The 17,345-nt window shown below is 40.9% G+C and overlaps 2 protein-coding genes across 2 annotated transcripts in view; both read right to left on the reverse strand.

Moving 5' to 3' along the window:
* The window catches only part of LOC137261267 (uncharacterized), a 22,140-nt gene extending 5,122 nt beyond the window's left edge, over positions 1-17,018 (reverse strand). Inside the window, exons 1-4 of the mRNA XM_067798989.1 lie at positions 16,982-17,018; positions 2,351-2,481; positions 1,304-1,402; positions 371-478 (exon numbers count right to left, since the gene is read on the reverse strand). Of these exons, the coding sequence (XP_067655090.1) occupies positions 371-478; positions 1,304-1,402; positions 2,351-2,429 (286 nt within the window). The 5' untranslated portion in view covers positions 2,430-2,481; positions 16,982-17,018. The remainder of the gene's footprint in view (positions 1-370; positions 479-1,303; positions 1,403-2,350; positions 2,482-16,981) is intronic.
* LOC137261266 (ankyrin repeat domain-containing protein 17-like) overlaps positions 6,233-17,345 on the reverse strand; it is a 28,050-nt gene continuing 16,937 nt past the window's right edge. Inside the window, exon 6 of the mRNA XM_067798988.1 lies at positions 6,233-17,150. Coding sequence (XP_067655089.1) covers positions 11,614-17,150 — 5,537 coding nt within the window. The 3' untranslated portion in view covers positions 6,233-11,613. The remainder of the gene's footprint in view (positions 17,151-17,345) is intronic.

Raw genomic sequence — 17,345 nt, forward strand, 5'->3', positions numbered from 1 at the left:
TAAAAACTATCAAATACAGATTTATTCATGAGAACAGATTGCAGCACTCACAATATAGAACGTCCTATATTTCAGGGAATATATATATATATGTATATTTGGTCAATCATCATGATGTATGAGGTATTGAGGTATGAAACGTGTATTAGATATGTATATAGATTACATATTTCAAGTAAGTAAACTAATTAAGTGACACTGAAAGATTAAAAATTTACTATTATTACTGATAAGCGAAATCATGTAACAATTTGTTATCGATAGAATCCTCGTATGTGGTGTCTTATTACCATTCTATGGTTCGCCATAGAAGTCCTTCCTTCGGTAAAGGTTAAATGGGCTAGACAAAACTTTAGACAAATTATATTACCTTGAAGTCGTTGGCTTTCGTAGTCAGGCTGGACGACCTCTTGAAGTAAACTGACGTTACTGTCGGTTACTGTGACATGTTCTGCCTCTGTGAGGTGTGTTTCGTTAACTGTAAGCCATACATACATGTATCAAATTCGTGTCTGTAGTAAACAAAAACGGTTTCACGCCATTCAGACAGAAACATGCTAGCTTATACAAAATAGCAGGCGGAGATTCCTTATTGTTCAGCATTAATAACAGTTTATATCTCTAATGTAATGTATTTGCAAATTAAGCTACATCAATTAGTGAAGAAAGCTGATTTCATGTACTTTCAGTTTTACAGACTTTAACTCCGGCTGCCTTTAAACACCTCGGTGTCTGTGACGAGACACTTTAGAGTGACATCAAAACGTTGACTTTATATGGGTGAGTGAGTGTAGAATGAATGAATGAATGAATGAATGCCTTTTCTTCCTCTAGATAGGTCCGAAGATCATCAAAACATCATGGTTATGCTTAGGTAACTATATAACTAAGTAAGAGAATACTTTACAAACGCACACAAACACACGCACACACACACACACACACACACACACACACATCTATATACAGTAGAACATGGATATAGCGAACACGGATATAGCGAACAAACGGATATAGCGAACAAATTTAAAAGTCCCGTCAATGGTCCCTTTATAATATCATTAAAATTATACGTGAATAACGAACTCGTGAGTAGCGAATTAACGGTTATAGCGAACTGATTTCCTGACCCCAAGCCCAATTAACGACGTGAGTAGCGAACTCACTCAGTCATATATATATGAAGTGTAACTATATAAATATATATCAGAATACTCTACACACACATCTACCCGTCTATCCATCCATCCATGTATATATGAAGTGTATAACTGTGAAGTCAAAGACTGCTAAAGGTAATCACCATGGAGGTTGCCGTGAAGATGTCCAACGGTGATAGCCTGCTCCACCACCCCATCAGCTACCCCGGTCACGTTCAGGCTAGAATATACGTTGTCATTCTCTGAAATGACCACAGAATAACTGACATTCATCCTTAACGCTCAGGTTGAATCATCAGAGCAAAGAATTCTATAGCAGCATAGATATTTCTTACTGAGTGAGTGAGTGAGTTTAGTTTTCAGCCGCTTTCAGCAATATGCTAGTAATATCTAGAACTAGAAATGGTCTTCACACTTTTTACCCACGTGGGCTGAAGAAATCCAATAATATGAAGACCGTCACGACTGGACAAAGGTTTTAAGATGCCATGAAGGTTATCTATGGGCAAATGACATCTGGCACCTCTCCACTACTATCTGTGTATGGGGGGGGGGGGGGGGGGGGGGGGGGGCAACATGATAACCGAGCGCTCAAAACTTCTAGAAAGGTGGGTGGATCAGTTTGACAACATCCTGAACCGCCCTTCATGGATAGACGAAGCAGTCATTTATCGCCTCCCCCAAATCGAAGTGAATAATCAACTTGATGTACCACCTAACATACGAGAGGTCACTAGGACCACTAAGGGATTATCAAAGCCTAGTAATTCAGAACGAAAAACGAAGTGGGAATATTATAATGGACTCTGAATTGGTAGATCTTTCTCAGAACTGTCGACGTGCTTATTTGTCGTTCACTTACTAACGCTTAATCCTGTCACTGTTCTAGTCCTGTTTCTCCTTTCCGCCCTCTGATGGTTAACGTCACACTCAGCGATATTCTAGCTAACTGAAAGCGACTGTAAATAATCGATTATGGACAGGACGATCCGGTGATTGAGATATTGCACAACATCCACTTTGGTGGGTACAAGGACCGTCGAACGACCAGGTCATCGATCAAATGATCCATTGTATATGTTGGTACTTCTGAAATGGTTAATACTAAAACAGAATATATAAACTATTTCGGTGCCATAGCAACCGTTGATTAAATAAGAAAGGAGATACAGAACAAGACATTTACATACCATGGGAATTAACTACACCCACAGTGACAATGGTGTTGGTCGTGTCGCCGTTGTTGCCAATGACGTTCATGGTTGCCATGTTGTCCTTGTCAGACCAAGGCGAAAATTACTCTCCTTCGAACGAGGTTTGTCTGCAGGTAAAGGGTAAATTCATAAGCATTGGTAACTTCTACCTTGAAGGGGTGACCACCATTCCGTGTCATCTTTCGGTACATGTTGCGAGGACCTTAATCTAGTCTCATTAACCTATTCAGACAATGACCTACAATCCGAATGTTTCTGTCGTGAAAGGTGAAAATAGACACCGCAAACAACTCTGGGTACACCGAATCCCGGTTCCTTGTTTTATAAGAAAATGGTATTTAAATATGATTTTAGACGTTAACAACGCCGTGCATGTATTTCTATTTTTATATCGAGGTGTAGGCAGCACACCTTAACTAAGAAATCACAGACCGCCACTGTTTGATGAGGTCGTAAAATGATTCACAATAAATCTGACTCACTGGTTACACCTCTTATGTGTTTTTTGCGCTTATTACGTGTGCGTTTGTAACACACAATGAGATTCATATAGTATCAATTCCGTACCAGATCGCCAAAGTCTCGTTTTGAGATTTCGACGATTTCCAGGTTCCCGTTTGACAGATCTTGGTGTACAACGTGTTTGACAGATCTTGGTGTACGACGTGTTTGACAGATCTTGGTGTACGACGTGTTTGACAGATCTTGGTGTACGACGTGTTTGCAAGGACCAGAAAGAGCGAAGTGTTGCGATATACATGTGCTTTGACCTATCAAATCATAAAACTTCTATAACTTCTGGACTGGTTATCACACTAAGTTGCGCAATAGGCAGCGGAATACAGTACACAGGAAACGAGACTCTTCTATTTTGACTCGATGAACTCGAAATATAAAAAAGGATGCCACTTCTTTGGAACTTGGGGCCTTATATGCACTGGGGCTTTGATATATAGATGAGACGTGAGTAGTGTACTATAACGTTTCACTCACAAGTTAATATTACATTTGGACATTACTGCGATGGTAGTCAGTACATTTTCCTCTTATTGACCCAGTCTATGTGCACTATGTAAACGTATGAGTATACATTTTCTGTTTCACATGACATATTGTCCCCTCCTGATCCAAGTGTGTGACATGTCCCATAAACTTAAAACCGCGATGTCATTTAAAAATACGTGATACCTAGAACTGTTTTATACACCCATGAAAACCACGAGATTTGAGAACAAATGGGTGAAATGCTTGACTTCCTCAAGGGTAGCAATCTGTGGGAAAGAACTGATTGTATTCAGTAAGCCCAACCACTAGATCCCTCAGTCGCCTATTTACAAGATCAGTTCTTACCCGGATATTCACGGGTCATATGACATGACTGGCAAAATTTGCTAATAACAAGCCGGTGAAATCATCTTCCTTGAAAGGCCACTGCGTAACTTTAGGCAAATATCCAAGGTACAATATCATACTTCCTCTGCGGTCCACAATGCCAAATTTATTATCTACATTTGTGCAAAATCAAGACTGTTCACTGTTGCTCGCCATCACGTCATCAACATTGCCACCACCTCTCAAGTACCTCTTTTGCATCCTGTAAACTACAGCCCCTGAGATGCCTACCCGTATGGCCTCACCATATGGAAGTTCTATGCTGCTTTCATATTATATTTTCACTTGTGCTGTCTACTGCCGTCTTACTCTATCTTCGTGCCAGTGCGTGAATTTGAACGATCATGTAACTTCATAAGTCAGACAGAATTGCGTGCAGGATTGCGTGTATTCCTCGAAGACAAGAGCCGATTTACAACAGGATCAACCCCGCAACACCCAACAGGACCACGACCCCATGTCAAGTTCTCTCCAACAACCGGCCGTGTTACACCCCAACAGGACCAGACAGGAGATAACTCAAGATCAATGGGCTGGAACTGTTTTCCTGTGAACTATTCAGATATTCTATTCCATATCCAATGGGGTAATCATCTTTGTCACTGTCCGCTTACCTTATCCGTGTTACAAATGTTATATAAGACTAGTCTAAAATGCCATTGTTATACATTAAACGTTTCGTGCATGAGGGGCTCCTTCTTACCCCTCAATCACCTACATGTTACCTGCCCGAAACTCACTACCCATCAGATTATCTGTAGAAACAACGAAGACCTACCACATTCATCTATACTGCCGACAAATTAAGACCAAGTTGACAACCATGGCATGTAGTTAGAAAGAGGAGTGATTAAGGAGTTAACAAGAAATGACCTGGTAGTAATAATTCTAGAACGAATTGTGAAAATTTATGATGAATTTGTTGACAAGCTTGGCAATGTGTTCATTAATTTCGTAGCCGATTCCACGACGTTTACAATGGTTTTGCAAATTCATTATTCTTCTGAAAATGCATCTCAAGATGTGTAGAAATCATTGAAAGTAATATTTGCTTTTTAATGGATTTTGTGCCAAATTGTCGCTTAGTCCTACCAGTACTTAGGACAAATACCTATCTGCTACAATATAACAAAGGACTTCAGGCATTTTTGTTTGTAAACTGCCGTTTTGGAAAGCAACAGAACTAACCGCACCCACTTTAGGATTGTTTTATTTCAAATGTCAGTACTATCAGTTTTCTGCTATCTGAAAAATATTTGTTCCTGACTAAACATTATATTTATGTAAACTGAATATTATATATTCTTCTTAACATACATTTAACATGTCGATTTCAGATGTAAATCCAGAATCAATTGCAATGCTTGGGTTTAATGTGATGCGAGATTGATAATCATAAATAAATACTGTAACATAATCGAATTACGCCACGGTGTCATCAGTTTACCTTTTACATATCGCCTTTCATAGTCAACTGCATTATGTACAATAGGCCTGTGGTCTGGCCTGCAGACGTTTGGCTGGTTGGTTGTATGAATCTTGTATTACGTTACTCTCAGCTGATTGTCTGATGACCATTACCCCCATGGTACCAGGCTGTCAGCTTGCAATGCGTACCGTTCAGTACCACAATCAGATGACGTTGTAGATTCAATCACGAATGCAATACAATGGTATGCACGTCGTCCTTATTTCTACACACAGTCTCATCACAACTGTCATTCCATCATTCTTCTGTTAGTGAGTGAACAAGTGAGTTCAGGTTTAATCCGTACTCTGCACTATTCCAGCTGTATGGCGGCAGTCTGTATATAATCAAACATTCTTCTTTCAACAAACACAAAACGTAAAATGAATTCTCTAGCCATCAGCGAGTATCGCGCACCATAACAGTGTCTAAATCACAGAGAAGACCAATGTATCATCACCGGATGTAAGAGTATAGTGACCTGTTTTCACCATTTTTATCGACATTCCAGCCGGGAGGGCACACCAGAAATGGGCTTCGCACATTGTACCCATATGGGGAGTAGAACCCGTACCTTCAATGAGGCGAGCGGACACTTTAACGATGAGGCTACCCCCACCGCCCCACCATCGCTGAGGGAAGTGCTGTAGATTCAGTCAGAATCGCTCACGTCATTACATCGGCAGCAAACTTGCTTTGGACCCAAGCAGAATGTATGTTAATGATTTGGAAGTAGAATGTTTTAAATTCATGTGGCATACTAAAGCCAACAAAATAAGCAACATAATAACTAAACCCTATCGAGAAGGGTGATAAGGGTTCCACGATGTATCTACCGTAATAAAATCACAATGTCTTCGATAAAATTGCTACTAAAGAGCAGTTCAAAACTATGTAATTATGTAAGATATTCAGGAGACATGAACTTCATAGCGAATTGTTAAGACGTTTTTGAAAGAAAATCTCATAAAAAAGAACCAACGACATTTGGACTGATTTATTACCTTTTTGGGGTACATGCATCACCCTTTCGGGTCAGTCTATACACAACGATTGCTACAACTGACAAACATATCCACACAACCAGCCTGGTACAAGGAAAAGCCTATATTCCAGCCTAATCTAAAAGGTGCAGTAAACATTATAAAAGATGTTTGTTTACACATAGACAGTTACTCACCTTAGATAACTCGAAATATATTTCATTGCAAAACTAATTCCTTAGTAGGAATTATACAATCTATAAAACATAAATTAAAAGAAGTTTAGCATCTGTATGTCAATATTATAAAGAGGGTAACTATATAAATGGACACAATCTTGACAAAATGTATAAATAGACAAATAACTCCACTGCGACCACCTGAGAGTTCATTAACTGAACACCTTAATGCATGTATAATCTGAGTTAAAGGAAAAGGATTAAACATTGACTGAATCTCTGTAACATGTTGGACAAAATAATAGACGAATAACTCGTTTTATTAACAAAAGACCTAGTCACTTTGGTTCAGTAAATATTAACTTTGCCATCAACGACAAAGACTGCGTATAGGAAGTGTCTGTGCTCATAATCATCAAGATAGGTATTAGACCAAAAGAGTAATAAAAATATGACTTCCTGCAGTATATAGGATCTTGACCTTGACTTGACACAGAAAAATGCACCGAAAAATTGAACTCCAGATAAATGCGTAGCTCAATATGAGTACGTCGGTGCGTGAAAGAACATTAGCCCATAACCACTTACTAGCGAAACCGGAGCTTCGAATGACCACCAAGCATTCTGACAACCCGGTGCCGGCGATGCCTGAAAGTCAAGCCACGGATTTGGACAAGGGTTTTAACACGTGTTTACGGACATCGGAGAAGACGACCTATCAGCCAGTGGATATAATTGCCCGGTAGAGAAACTAAAGTGTGTGTTTGACATACGGTAATCCGAGATAGCCAAATAGCACCCGAACCATTACGCATGATGTAGATCAAAGTACCAAAACCAAACGCTGAACAAAAGCTATCCAACGGTACCGCAACAGATTTACATTCAGATACATGTATACATAATATTTTGGTAAACGAGACACGATTACGAGTGTTAGATTATCATCCTAATGCATGAAAGTTAATCTAAAAACATTTTCAGTACTCAACATATATGAGTCAGAGAATATAAGCTAGGGTCACAAGATCTCTATCAATGAATGTTAATACACTAACGACGACTTTGCCGAATGGTGACGAAAGCCAGTCAAAGCAGAACTAACCGTGTAGTCGCTCAGCCGTGAATGGACTAGTTTTTGCCACCATATGTTATACATACATAACTAGTTATCAATGATTTTGTATAGGATTTTGTATGCATATTACAAAAAACCTATTTCCGCATGTAAGTCATCATCATACACAGAACTGAAATCGGTCATTTACTGCCCTTCATATGACAAAAGGCCACGTGCAACAAAAAAATCAAACATAATTAAAACACAATTATCACTTATTTATGACATATAATTTACACTGCTGCTTGTAAAAGAACAAATAAACAAAAATATAAGCGTACAATCGCGGTTCAAAATTGCAATATTTTGTACTTGGGCTTACTTTCCTCGAAACGAAACCCTCGGGAGACCGAATCCAGTCATAGCGGATGGGCGTGCACTCAAGTGTAACGACGGGTTCCGACAGGCTGCTTCATTTACTGATAGTGATACGCAGAGGGCGCATTGTGTGTACAGAAAGATTATCTGTTTGATGGGCATTTTAGAAGTATGTAAGATTCTTCATGGGTAACAACTTCTTTTATTGTACTTGATGCGTCGTTCAATATGGATTCATACACCATCATATAAACTAGCAGAAGTTGTTATCCATAAAGAATGTATGTAGAGATGTTGGCTTTTGTAAATACATATTCACTGAACTTGCGTTCGATCCAGTCAAAACTCATCTCAGTAGAGATGGTGAACTACTGCGTGGCTGGAAAATATCATTCGCCCTAGTACAAAGCAGGCCTTTAAACTGACAAGAGTTTGCACCAGTTTCCGTCAGATCCAGTCATCCTAGAAAAATGGATGTAGTTTGTTAGCAACCCAAAGACATAAAAAAATGTGATGTGTACAAGTATCACACCTGCCTAATTACATAATGTCTCAGTGACAGGACTCGGGTGCACGAGTCATAAATCATTTCATTTTGTTTATGGCGTATAGCCTGATATGTGTTAAGTTCAAATTGCATGTGGTCAATGATTGAAGCTGTGTATTGCATATTGTCTTTAGCAGAAAGGCAGGCAGACATGTGGGTGTCAATAAACCAGATATTGAGCTTTCTCTGTGACACAGGCTGCTTACCACAATCAACAAGTTTTTTTTATGTAACGATTAGATTAATAACTTGTTTGTGTGCGCAACCAAGATTAGACTACTGCTCAGGACCTCATACTCCGGTAATGCATACGGTTTGAAGCTCCACGAACCTATTCACTGCGCATGTGTTATGGGCGCAGCGCAGCACAGCACAGCTGTTGAAACCACTTTTACCCCCAGGGCTAGGGGAAATTTAGTGAATCGTTTGAACTCCCATTTTTTTCATCGCGTTTTTTCAACTTTATAGGTTGACATGGCATTTTTGATGATTTGTTTCGGTAAGTGCATACCGAAAGGTATCGGAATCTGCAAAGTTGTATTTTACGTTGCATGTGACCTTTAACAGTCCGTGGCATGAAAGTATGTCACACTTGAACTAAATGGTTACGTTAGAGACGAAACGTCAATAACTATATAATCGGGTACAGTACATATTACTGACAAGTCTGATTCAATTATGTACAGAAAGGTTATTAATATAAAGGAATATTAATTTGTCTCCATTTTATTTAAGTTGAAAACTGAAAGAAACTGCGATTACTGGGCTGCATATTATCATAAGCTGGATTTTCCCGACTCAGCGTTGGATATCTATATTAACTTTTAAACAAGGCACACCAATGAATGACCGCATGTGGTCTGACGGCACTGAGGGGATGTGAAATATGGGAAACCATATATGGTTCCGTGGCACCAAGAGGCTTAAATAGTATATTTACATATATATTTACAGAGTGATACATGTAGAATGACTAAGCATTCATATTTACTTGGAACATATTTACGTCAAAATCAAACCGAATCCAAAATACAAACAGGAGGCTAACAAAACAGGAGGTACTATAAACAGTATTGTAATGTGTGTAGAAGCAAAATGAAGACAACAATAATGAAAAAAAAAACAAGCGACAAACAGTTCTTATAACAGAAAAGAGAAACTAAAATCAGTTTGATCCCACTTCTAATTGTTGAACATTTTTAACAATCACACTGTTTTGTTCTGTGTCGTTAAGTTGGTTAATTATGTTCAGTCTCTATTCATGATGGCAATAAACAAAGACTCAGCCATGTACTCTATACTCCAAATACTCCATAGATAATATTGGCGCTGACCGATATTGTGTCGTTAGTAAAAACACGCTAGTGAAAGTTTAGGGCAACTGCATCTGGTGCTGAAGCAGATGTTTACGTTTCATAAACTTTTGATACAGTTGATCCTGCTTCTTTCACAAAAATATCGTAAAGCGCCATACGACTCTTGTTCAAATGACGTTTGATCTCATTACAACATTCAAAACCGTAATAAAGCTGCCTGGACGTTCTTTGGGCTTTGACATGTAAAGGATATATCAAGACTTGAGACGTCCATGTCCACAATTTCTATTTTGACTTGTACCTTTGCGCTCTTGTGTTGTTCGGGTGAATTCTTCACTTGTTTGTGATGAACTGTCAGACATCTTTTCATAAATATCTTATCTCATCACTATTGATCACTTTGATCACTTCGTGATGATATAGCCGAAATTGTAGGATGGACTGTTGTCGGGGATTATGTTTATGAAAAGAGTTTTTCATTGTGACAATCTTGGTGTATGCACATTCATTCAACCAATATTTCATACAGTTATGAGCGCTTATTAAACGCTTCGCCAAAGTACGAGGGCTGGCTGAAAAGTTCTCAGCCTGAGTGGTTTTTCCCCACCAGGTAGAGACAGGTGTTTGTCACCAATGAGGACAATCATTTAGTGAATCATAGACACAAGAACTACAAAGGTACTAATAGTTTTATCTCAACTACAGCTCTTTTGGTAAACCTACCCTCTGAAATCATCAGAAGTGGACAAAACTGAATACAGGGCAGTCATCAAGTACTTGCCAAAGAAAGGGATGTCCCCAACACAGATACATACTGACATGGCCTCCACTCTAGGGGATGATGCTCCTTCATTTTCCACAGTAAAGAAGTAGGCTGCAGAATTTAAGCGTGGCAGATAAAGCCTTGATGATGACCCACGCTCAGGAAGGCCTTCAACAGCAACCACTCCAGAAAACATCACGCGAGTGCTCGATATGTTGATGGATGATCGACGATTGACTACTCGACATATTGCTAGTGTAGTGGGCATCTCTCATGAGAGGGTTGAGCATATTATCACCAACGAATTAGGAATGACTAAAGTTTCTGCAAGATGGGTGCCAAAGCTCTTGACAGCAGAACAGAAACGTGTCAGGTTCCATACGTCCTTTGACAATTTGCGTCATTTTGAAGCAGATCCCGATGATTTTGTGGCACGATTTGTAACCATGGATGAGACCTGGATACATCACTTTCAACCAGAAACAAAACTACAGTCAAAACAGTGGAAGCATCCTGATTCACCAGCTCCGAAGAAAGCCAAGTCTGTTCCTTCAGCTGGAAAGGTGATGGCATCAGTCTTTTGGGATTCCAGGGGTATTCTGCTCATTGATTATCTTGAAAAAGGTCAAACTATCAACGGCAGACACTATGCTGATCTACTGAACCAGTTGCAAGAAGCAATCAAAGTCAAACGACGAGGGATGATCGCTAAAGGTGTCCTCTTCCACTAAGACAATGCGCCTGTTCACAAATCGGTGGTGGCCATGTCAACAATCCGCGATTGTGGCTTTGAACTCATTGACCATACTCCTTATTCACCTGATTTGGCTCCTTCTGACTTCCACCTGTTCCCCAAAATGAAAAAGGAACTCGCCGGTCGCCATTTTGCAAGTAATGATGGCGTCATTTCCGCCGTGACTGATTTCTTTAGGGTAGCTGAAGGAGATTTCTTCCTGACCGGGATTCGGGCCTTGCATCATCGCTGGCAAAAGTGTGTGAACTTGGAAGGGGGCTATGTAGAAAAATAAATTACAAACGTGGACTTTGTAACTTTTTTTCACAGTGAGGCTTAGAACTTTTCAGCCAACCCTCGTAGCATGTGCGACTCTATGACCGCTCCTCCTGACGTTAAACAAGGTGTATCGCCAGCATGTCAACAGGCAGTACCGCGCTGTAAGATCATGTCAACAATTGAGTCATGACGATGTACTAATGCTACTTCTAGAGGACTGATGGCTGCATTTCCAGAAGAAAGATTAACGTCAGCATTATGTGATAGCAAACTGTGCACCATCTGATCGTGTCCTTTTGAGCAAGCCACAATTAGAGGGGAGATTCCTCCTTTGTCTGTCATATTTGGATCAGATCCGTTTTTCAACAACGTGTCAACAATTTCTATATTTTGTCGTTCACATGCCAGAATCAAAGGCGTTTTTCCTTCGCTATTCTGAACATTGACATTTGTTTTGTGATCCAACAGCAGCCGAACAGCCTGATGGTCAGATTTCTGACAAGCTAAGGTCAAGGGAGTGTTATTGAAATCATCAGCCGCGTCGACCAAAGCACCTGTTTCTAGCAGTCGGGTCATTTTCTGCAGATCTCCTCCGCCACATGCTATGTGTAACGGAGTCTGATTGCTCTCGTCTACTGAACTCACACTTGCTCCATATTTCATCAATAAGTCAAAGACACCAATACCTATGCCTTTTTCACAAGCTATCATCAAAGGTGTGTTACCATCTCCGTCGGCTCTTTGTATATCTGCGCCATGATCTATTAGCAGTTGAAGGATTTCGAGATCTTCCCTTTCACACGCTGCTGCCAGTGGTGTTCGTCGTCCAACATTGACTTGTGCGTTGTGTTCCAGAAGAAGTCTTATGGTTTGAGAGTCAGAGTAATCACATGCCAAGAGTAAGGGGGTCACCCCAGATTCACCAGCTATCCTTGGATCTGCTCCATGACGCAACAGCAGTGCAGCAATACCTGGACCTTCCTGCATGCATGCATAAAATAGCGGAGTGTTCCCGAAATCATCAGTCACATTTACTTTGGGGGAGTATTTCAGCAGTTTCTTAACAGTTTGGAAATGTCCCTTGCTACATGCCAAATTTAATGGAGTTTTGCCACAGGCATCAACAACTTCTGTGTCAGCCTTACATTTCAGAAGAATCTCAATCAGTGCACTATCCCCAATTTCAGATCCTAGCAACAGTGGGGTGTAATAGTCTGCATTTGCAGCATTTACTTCAGCATCATTTTCCAGTAGCTCCTGAGCTATTCTTACATATCCTGTTCTACTTGCCAGTATCAAGGGTGTTTCTCCTTTAGCGTTGAAGACGTTTGGATCAGCATGGTGTGCCAAAAGTAACTTCACAACGTTTGTGTATCCTCGGTCACACGCCAAGTGCAATGGAGTGTTTTTGTTGCTATCATACACATCTACGTTGGATCCGTGCTTCAGGAGAAGGTCCACAATTCTAACATTCCCTCCTCTACATGCAGCAAGCAGAGCATTGTCGCCATCAGCATTGACCACATTCACATCGGCGTTCTGTCTTAGGAGTACATATATCAGGTGAGCACTACCTTGCTTGTTCTGCTTGTTCTTGTCATAATCCTTTTTCAACAAACTGTGATCAATGTCATTTTCTGTTTTTCTACAAGCCACCAACAGTGGAGTGCTGCCTGTGTTATCTGCCACATCAACCTGTGCACCTACGTCTAGTAAAACTTGTGCAATTCCAGAGTTGCTGTCATCATCTCGGTGACAGGCCAGCAGGAGAGGGGAGTTACCGTCCACATTTAGTGAGTTAACTTGAGCATCATATTGCAACAGCATTATAACCATTTGTTGGGTTCCAGTTTTGCATGCCAGCATCAGTGGTGTATTGCCATCTACGTCTTGAACATGTACATTGGCGTTGTGATACAGAAGCAGTTCAGCAATTGTTGCATTCAAAGTTTTGCATGCTGTCAGAAGTGGGTCTTCGTGATCTGAGGTGGCATGCAGAGAGACACCGTGTTCCAGTAACACTTCGGCTACTTTTACATGATTGTGTTTGATGGCCCATTCCAAGGGACTGTAAACCTCACTTTCACAAGCTTGGAATTTGTCCCTCACGGCTCGTAAAAGTTCAGGATTGTCAAGAATGTGCATTGCCATGTCAAGACAGTCTGGACTCTCCCTCCTATCTTCTCGATCACCAAGACTGTCCTCTCCAATTTCAAGACTGTCAAGAATTGTCTTGAGATCGGCCTGACCTTCCCCTCCAATTTCGAAATTGTCCAGATTTACATTCTCTGAGAGAATAACTCTCAGTACTTCGTCATAGCCTTTCGTGCATGCCCAAATAAAACATTTCTGAAATTCAGCGTCTGTCAACCGGTTTGGGGCCTGCAGCCAAGCCAATAATGATAGAACTGTATCCGGGTGATCCTCATGACATGCTAACATCAGTGGCGTGTTCCCCTTGTTGTTCTGCAGATATCGAATTGTGGTGTTTTTCAGTAACATACTGACAGCTTCAGTACTTCCATTCATACTTGCCACATGCAGCGGCGTATCACCCAGATCATCCTGAGCATTTATGTTTGCACCATACTGTAGCAGTGTCTGTACACATTTGACATCACCTGATACACATGAAGCCATTAAACTTGTGAAATTCTGCTCATTACCCATATTGACATCAGCTTTCTGACTGCATAAGAACTCGACGATTTGTTCATGACCGTGTCGACAGGCTACCATCAGTGCTTGATTGGTGTTTCTTAAAGTTCCCTGTCTTGAAAGAATGTCAACAATTTTGAAATAACCCTTTCTGCAAACTAAGGTAAGTGGACTGTCCAAATCTGCATTCTGGATTCCAACATTAGCTCCTTTGGATAAGAGTACATCAACAACTCTATGCCTGTTCTCCCTGCATGCAAACATCAATGCAGTATCCCCTTTTGTATTTCTGGTATCTGTCTCTGCTCCATGAGAGATCAACACTTCTACAATACCACCACTGTCGCGTTCTGATGCCAGCATAAGTGACGTGTTCCCTTTATCATTTGAACAACGGACATCGGCTCCAAGAGACAACATTCTTTGGACTATTTGATCATGCGCGTTCATGCAGGCATACATCAGCGGTGTTAAACCACTTGGATCACATACATTGACACATGCATTGTGATCAAGAAGGAGTCTGACAATATTTTCATCACCTTTCTGACAAGCATGTAACAAGGGAGTGAACCCTTCGCTGTCCCTCACATTGGTGTCAGCCCCATGTGATACAAGAATTTTCACTATATCCTCATGGCACTTTTGCACAGAAGTGATCAATGGATTGAAATGACCGTTGATGTCTATATTTATCTCGGCCTTCCCTTTTATGGCTAGCATTACCACGTTCCTATATCCCTTTGAACAAGCATGCATCACCAAAGTGCGCTCTAATGCATCCGTGACGTGAACATCAGCGCCATGACTTATCAAATGTTCACAGAGTATCTCACTGCCATTGGCTATGGCAAACAACAGCGCAGGGATACCATTGATATCCCGCACATTGACATCGACTCCAAAATTCAACAAAACGTCCGCTGCTTCGACATTGTCACGGGCACATGCTGTCATCAATGCAGTAGTTCCTAAAGTACTAACTGCATTGACACTTGCTCCAAATTCCAGAAGCAGTTCAATGATACTGACATGGCCACGCCTGCAAGAAATCATCAGTGCGGATTCACCATTTTTGTCAGTTGCATTGACATCACATTCGAGAGCTAGCAACGTTTTCACCGTTGCCATATGTCCATGTTGACATGCTGTCATTAAGGCTGTATACCCTGTGTCATCAGCTAAGTTCAGATAGGCTTGTGTGTCTGTGTTTGCAGCCTTTTCATGCTTGGTTAAGTACTTCAACAACAACTTCACAAACACATATCGCCCATGTTGTGAGGCAACGTGTAATGGGGTCTGACCGTTTTTGTTGACGTTGGTTGGCTTGGCTCCAAGTTCTAACAGACTTATTACGAGGTAAACATTGTTACCAGAGCATCCTTTGTGCAATGGAAAATTGTCATATGCATCTCTGTGGTGTACAGAAAAGCCGTGTTCAAGGAGAACCTTTACCGTGTGCTTTTTACCTAGTCTGCACGCCAACGTGATCATTGTATCGCCGTGGTATTCATGTGTGTAAGGTGTCTGCCCAAATGTATGCAAATGGTCTGTCTGTACTTGAACCTGCCATTGATCTACAAAATGTGTCACTAAGTGTGGCAGAGGTATTAAATGCAGCAAAAGTTTAAATGTCTTGAAATTTCCAGAATGCACAGAAGCCGAAGCTGCATCAAGAAGGCATCTGCTACTGAAGGAGAATGATTTGAGAAGGGACTTGCATAGGTGATGACATTTGTTCCAAACAGACCAGTGGAGAATGGACTTGCCAAACTGTCGATCATGTGTTCCACATTGGAAGTAATCCAACAAGTCAGTTTTGTTTAAAATCCTTGTGACAAAGGTCCTCTGTGCTAGCGCCTGATGTGCGCATATCAAAGGATACTCTGTGTCCAGAATACCTTGAACAAAACGATTTGCCAGAGACTCATGCCATTCTTTAGAAAAGAAGAGTTCAAACATATTTCTGTCCTCAAACGTCCCACGTTTAGTCTCCTTTGCTTTCTGTTCATGGATTCTTACCCTGTCAAAGACAAACTGAAATGAGCAGTTGTTGATGATGAACTTTGGGTCTTTGGTTCCCACTAAATAAGAAACTGCATTTTTAACTGACGGGTGGCTGAATGTGACAACATCAACGTCCTTTCTCAGGAAAGGGCCATGAAGTGGCGAACTGTCCCTGAGACACGTTTTAATGTCATCTGCAGACACATTCGGAACTTTTTCAAATACCCGTGTCAAAGTGTAGACCTGGTCAGATAGGTGTTCGACGTTTACCTCGTTGTCACTGAGAAGAAGAAGAAGTAAGCATGCATATAGCCTGGGATCAGAGAGAAACAAATCTGACAGTGAGTTGTTCAGACAAGGAAGTGGGTTTCTGAAAAACCTCATGGGCTCATGATGGAACTGTTTCAGTTTGAAGAATAGGAAGCACGTATGTGGGAAGCCATAGGGGATAGTCATTTCACATATGCTGTCAATGGTCGATTGAGGAAGTTTGATTGGACTGTGACACATATGACTCAGTATCATTTCACATTTTTCCTCTCGACAGAGGGGTGTTTGAGAAGACAGATCGACCGTTGTGTCGCCTGAAAAACACTGAAAATCTAGATATCTCAAAGCTTCATTGAATACGCTACTTCTAGAAGTAACAATGAGTTTGACTTTTTCTGACAGCTTTTTATCTCCACTCTTGAAGAACGATGCAAGTAGGTTCTTCCATCTTTCCAAAGCCAGAACTGAAAACACCGACTCTCCAAATATGTCATTCACTAAATATACTTTTGCTCTTTTTGGCTGGTCTTTCAAATTCACCTCTTTTGGGCTATGAACTATGAAAATGTCATACTGCTGTTCCAAATCCCGTAGAAGCTGGTAGGCCGAGGCTGTTTTCCCAGTACCAGGAAAGCCAGTGATAGCCACTACGTGTCGGTTGTCCAGGCACAGCTTAGCTTGGCGGTATCCAGTTGTCTTGACGAATACGTCAGCATCTTTTGTGATAACTTGCCTCTCGTGTCCTGGGAAAGAAAAATAACATACAGATTGTCAAAGGCTTTTGTCCCTTTGTACACCACTGTTGGACTGAAAATAGTTTTATCAATTATTAAAGGAAAACAATGTTCTGTGGATAGTCAACTTCTTTAATGCAGTGGGTGCGACGTTTCGGTGTAGGTACACCGGTATCAAGCAAATGATGATTAGCACCTACCCCG

This window comes from Haliotis asinina, chromosome 14, assembly GCF_037392515.1.
Source record: "Haliotis asinina isolate JCU_RB_2024 chromosome 14, JCU_Hal_asi_v2, whole genome shotgun sequence".
NCBI classification, from domain to species: Eukaryota; Metazoa; Mollusca; class Gastropoda; order Lepetellida; family Haliotidae; genus Haliotis; species Haliotis asinina.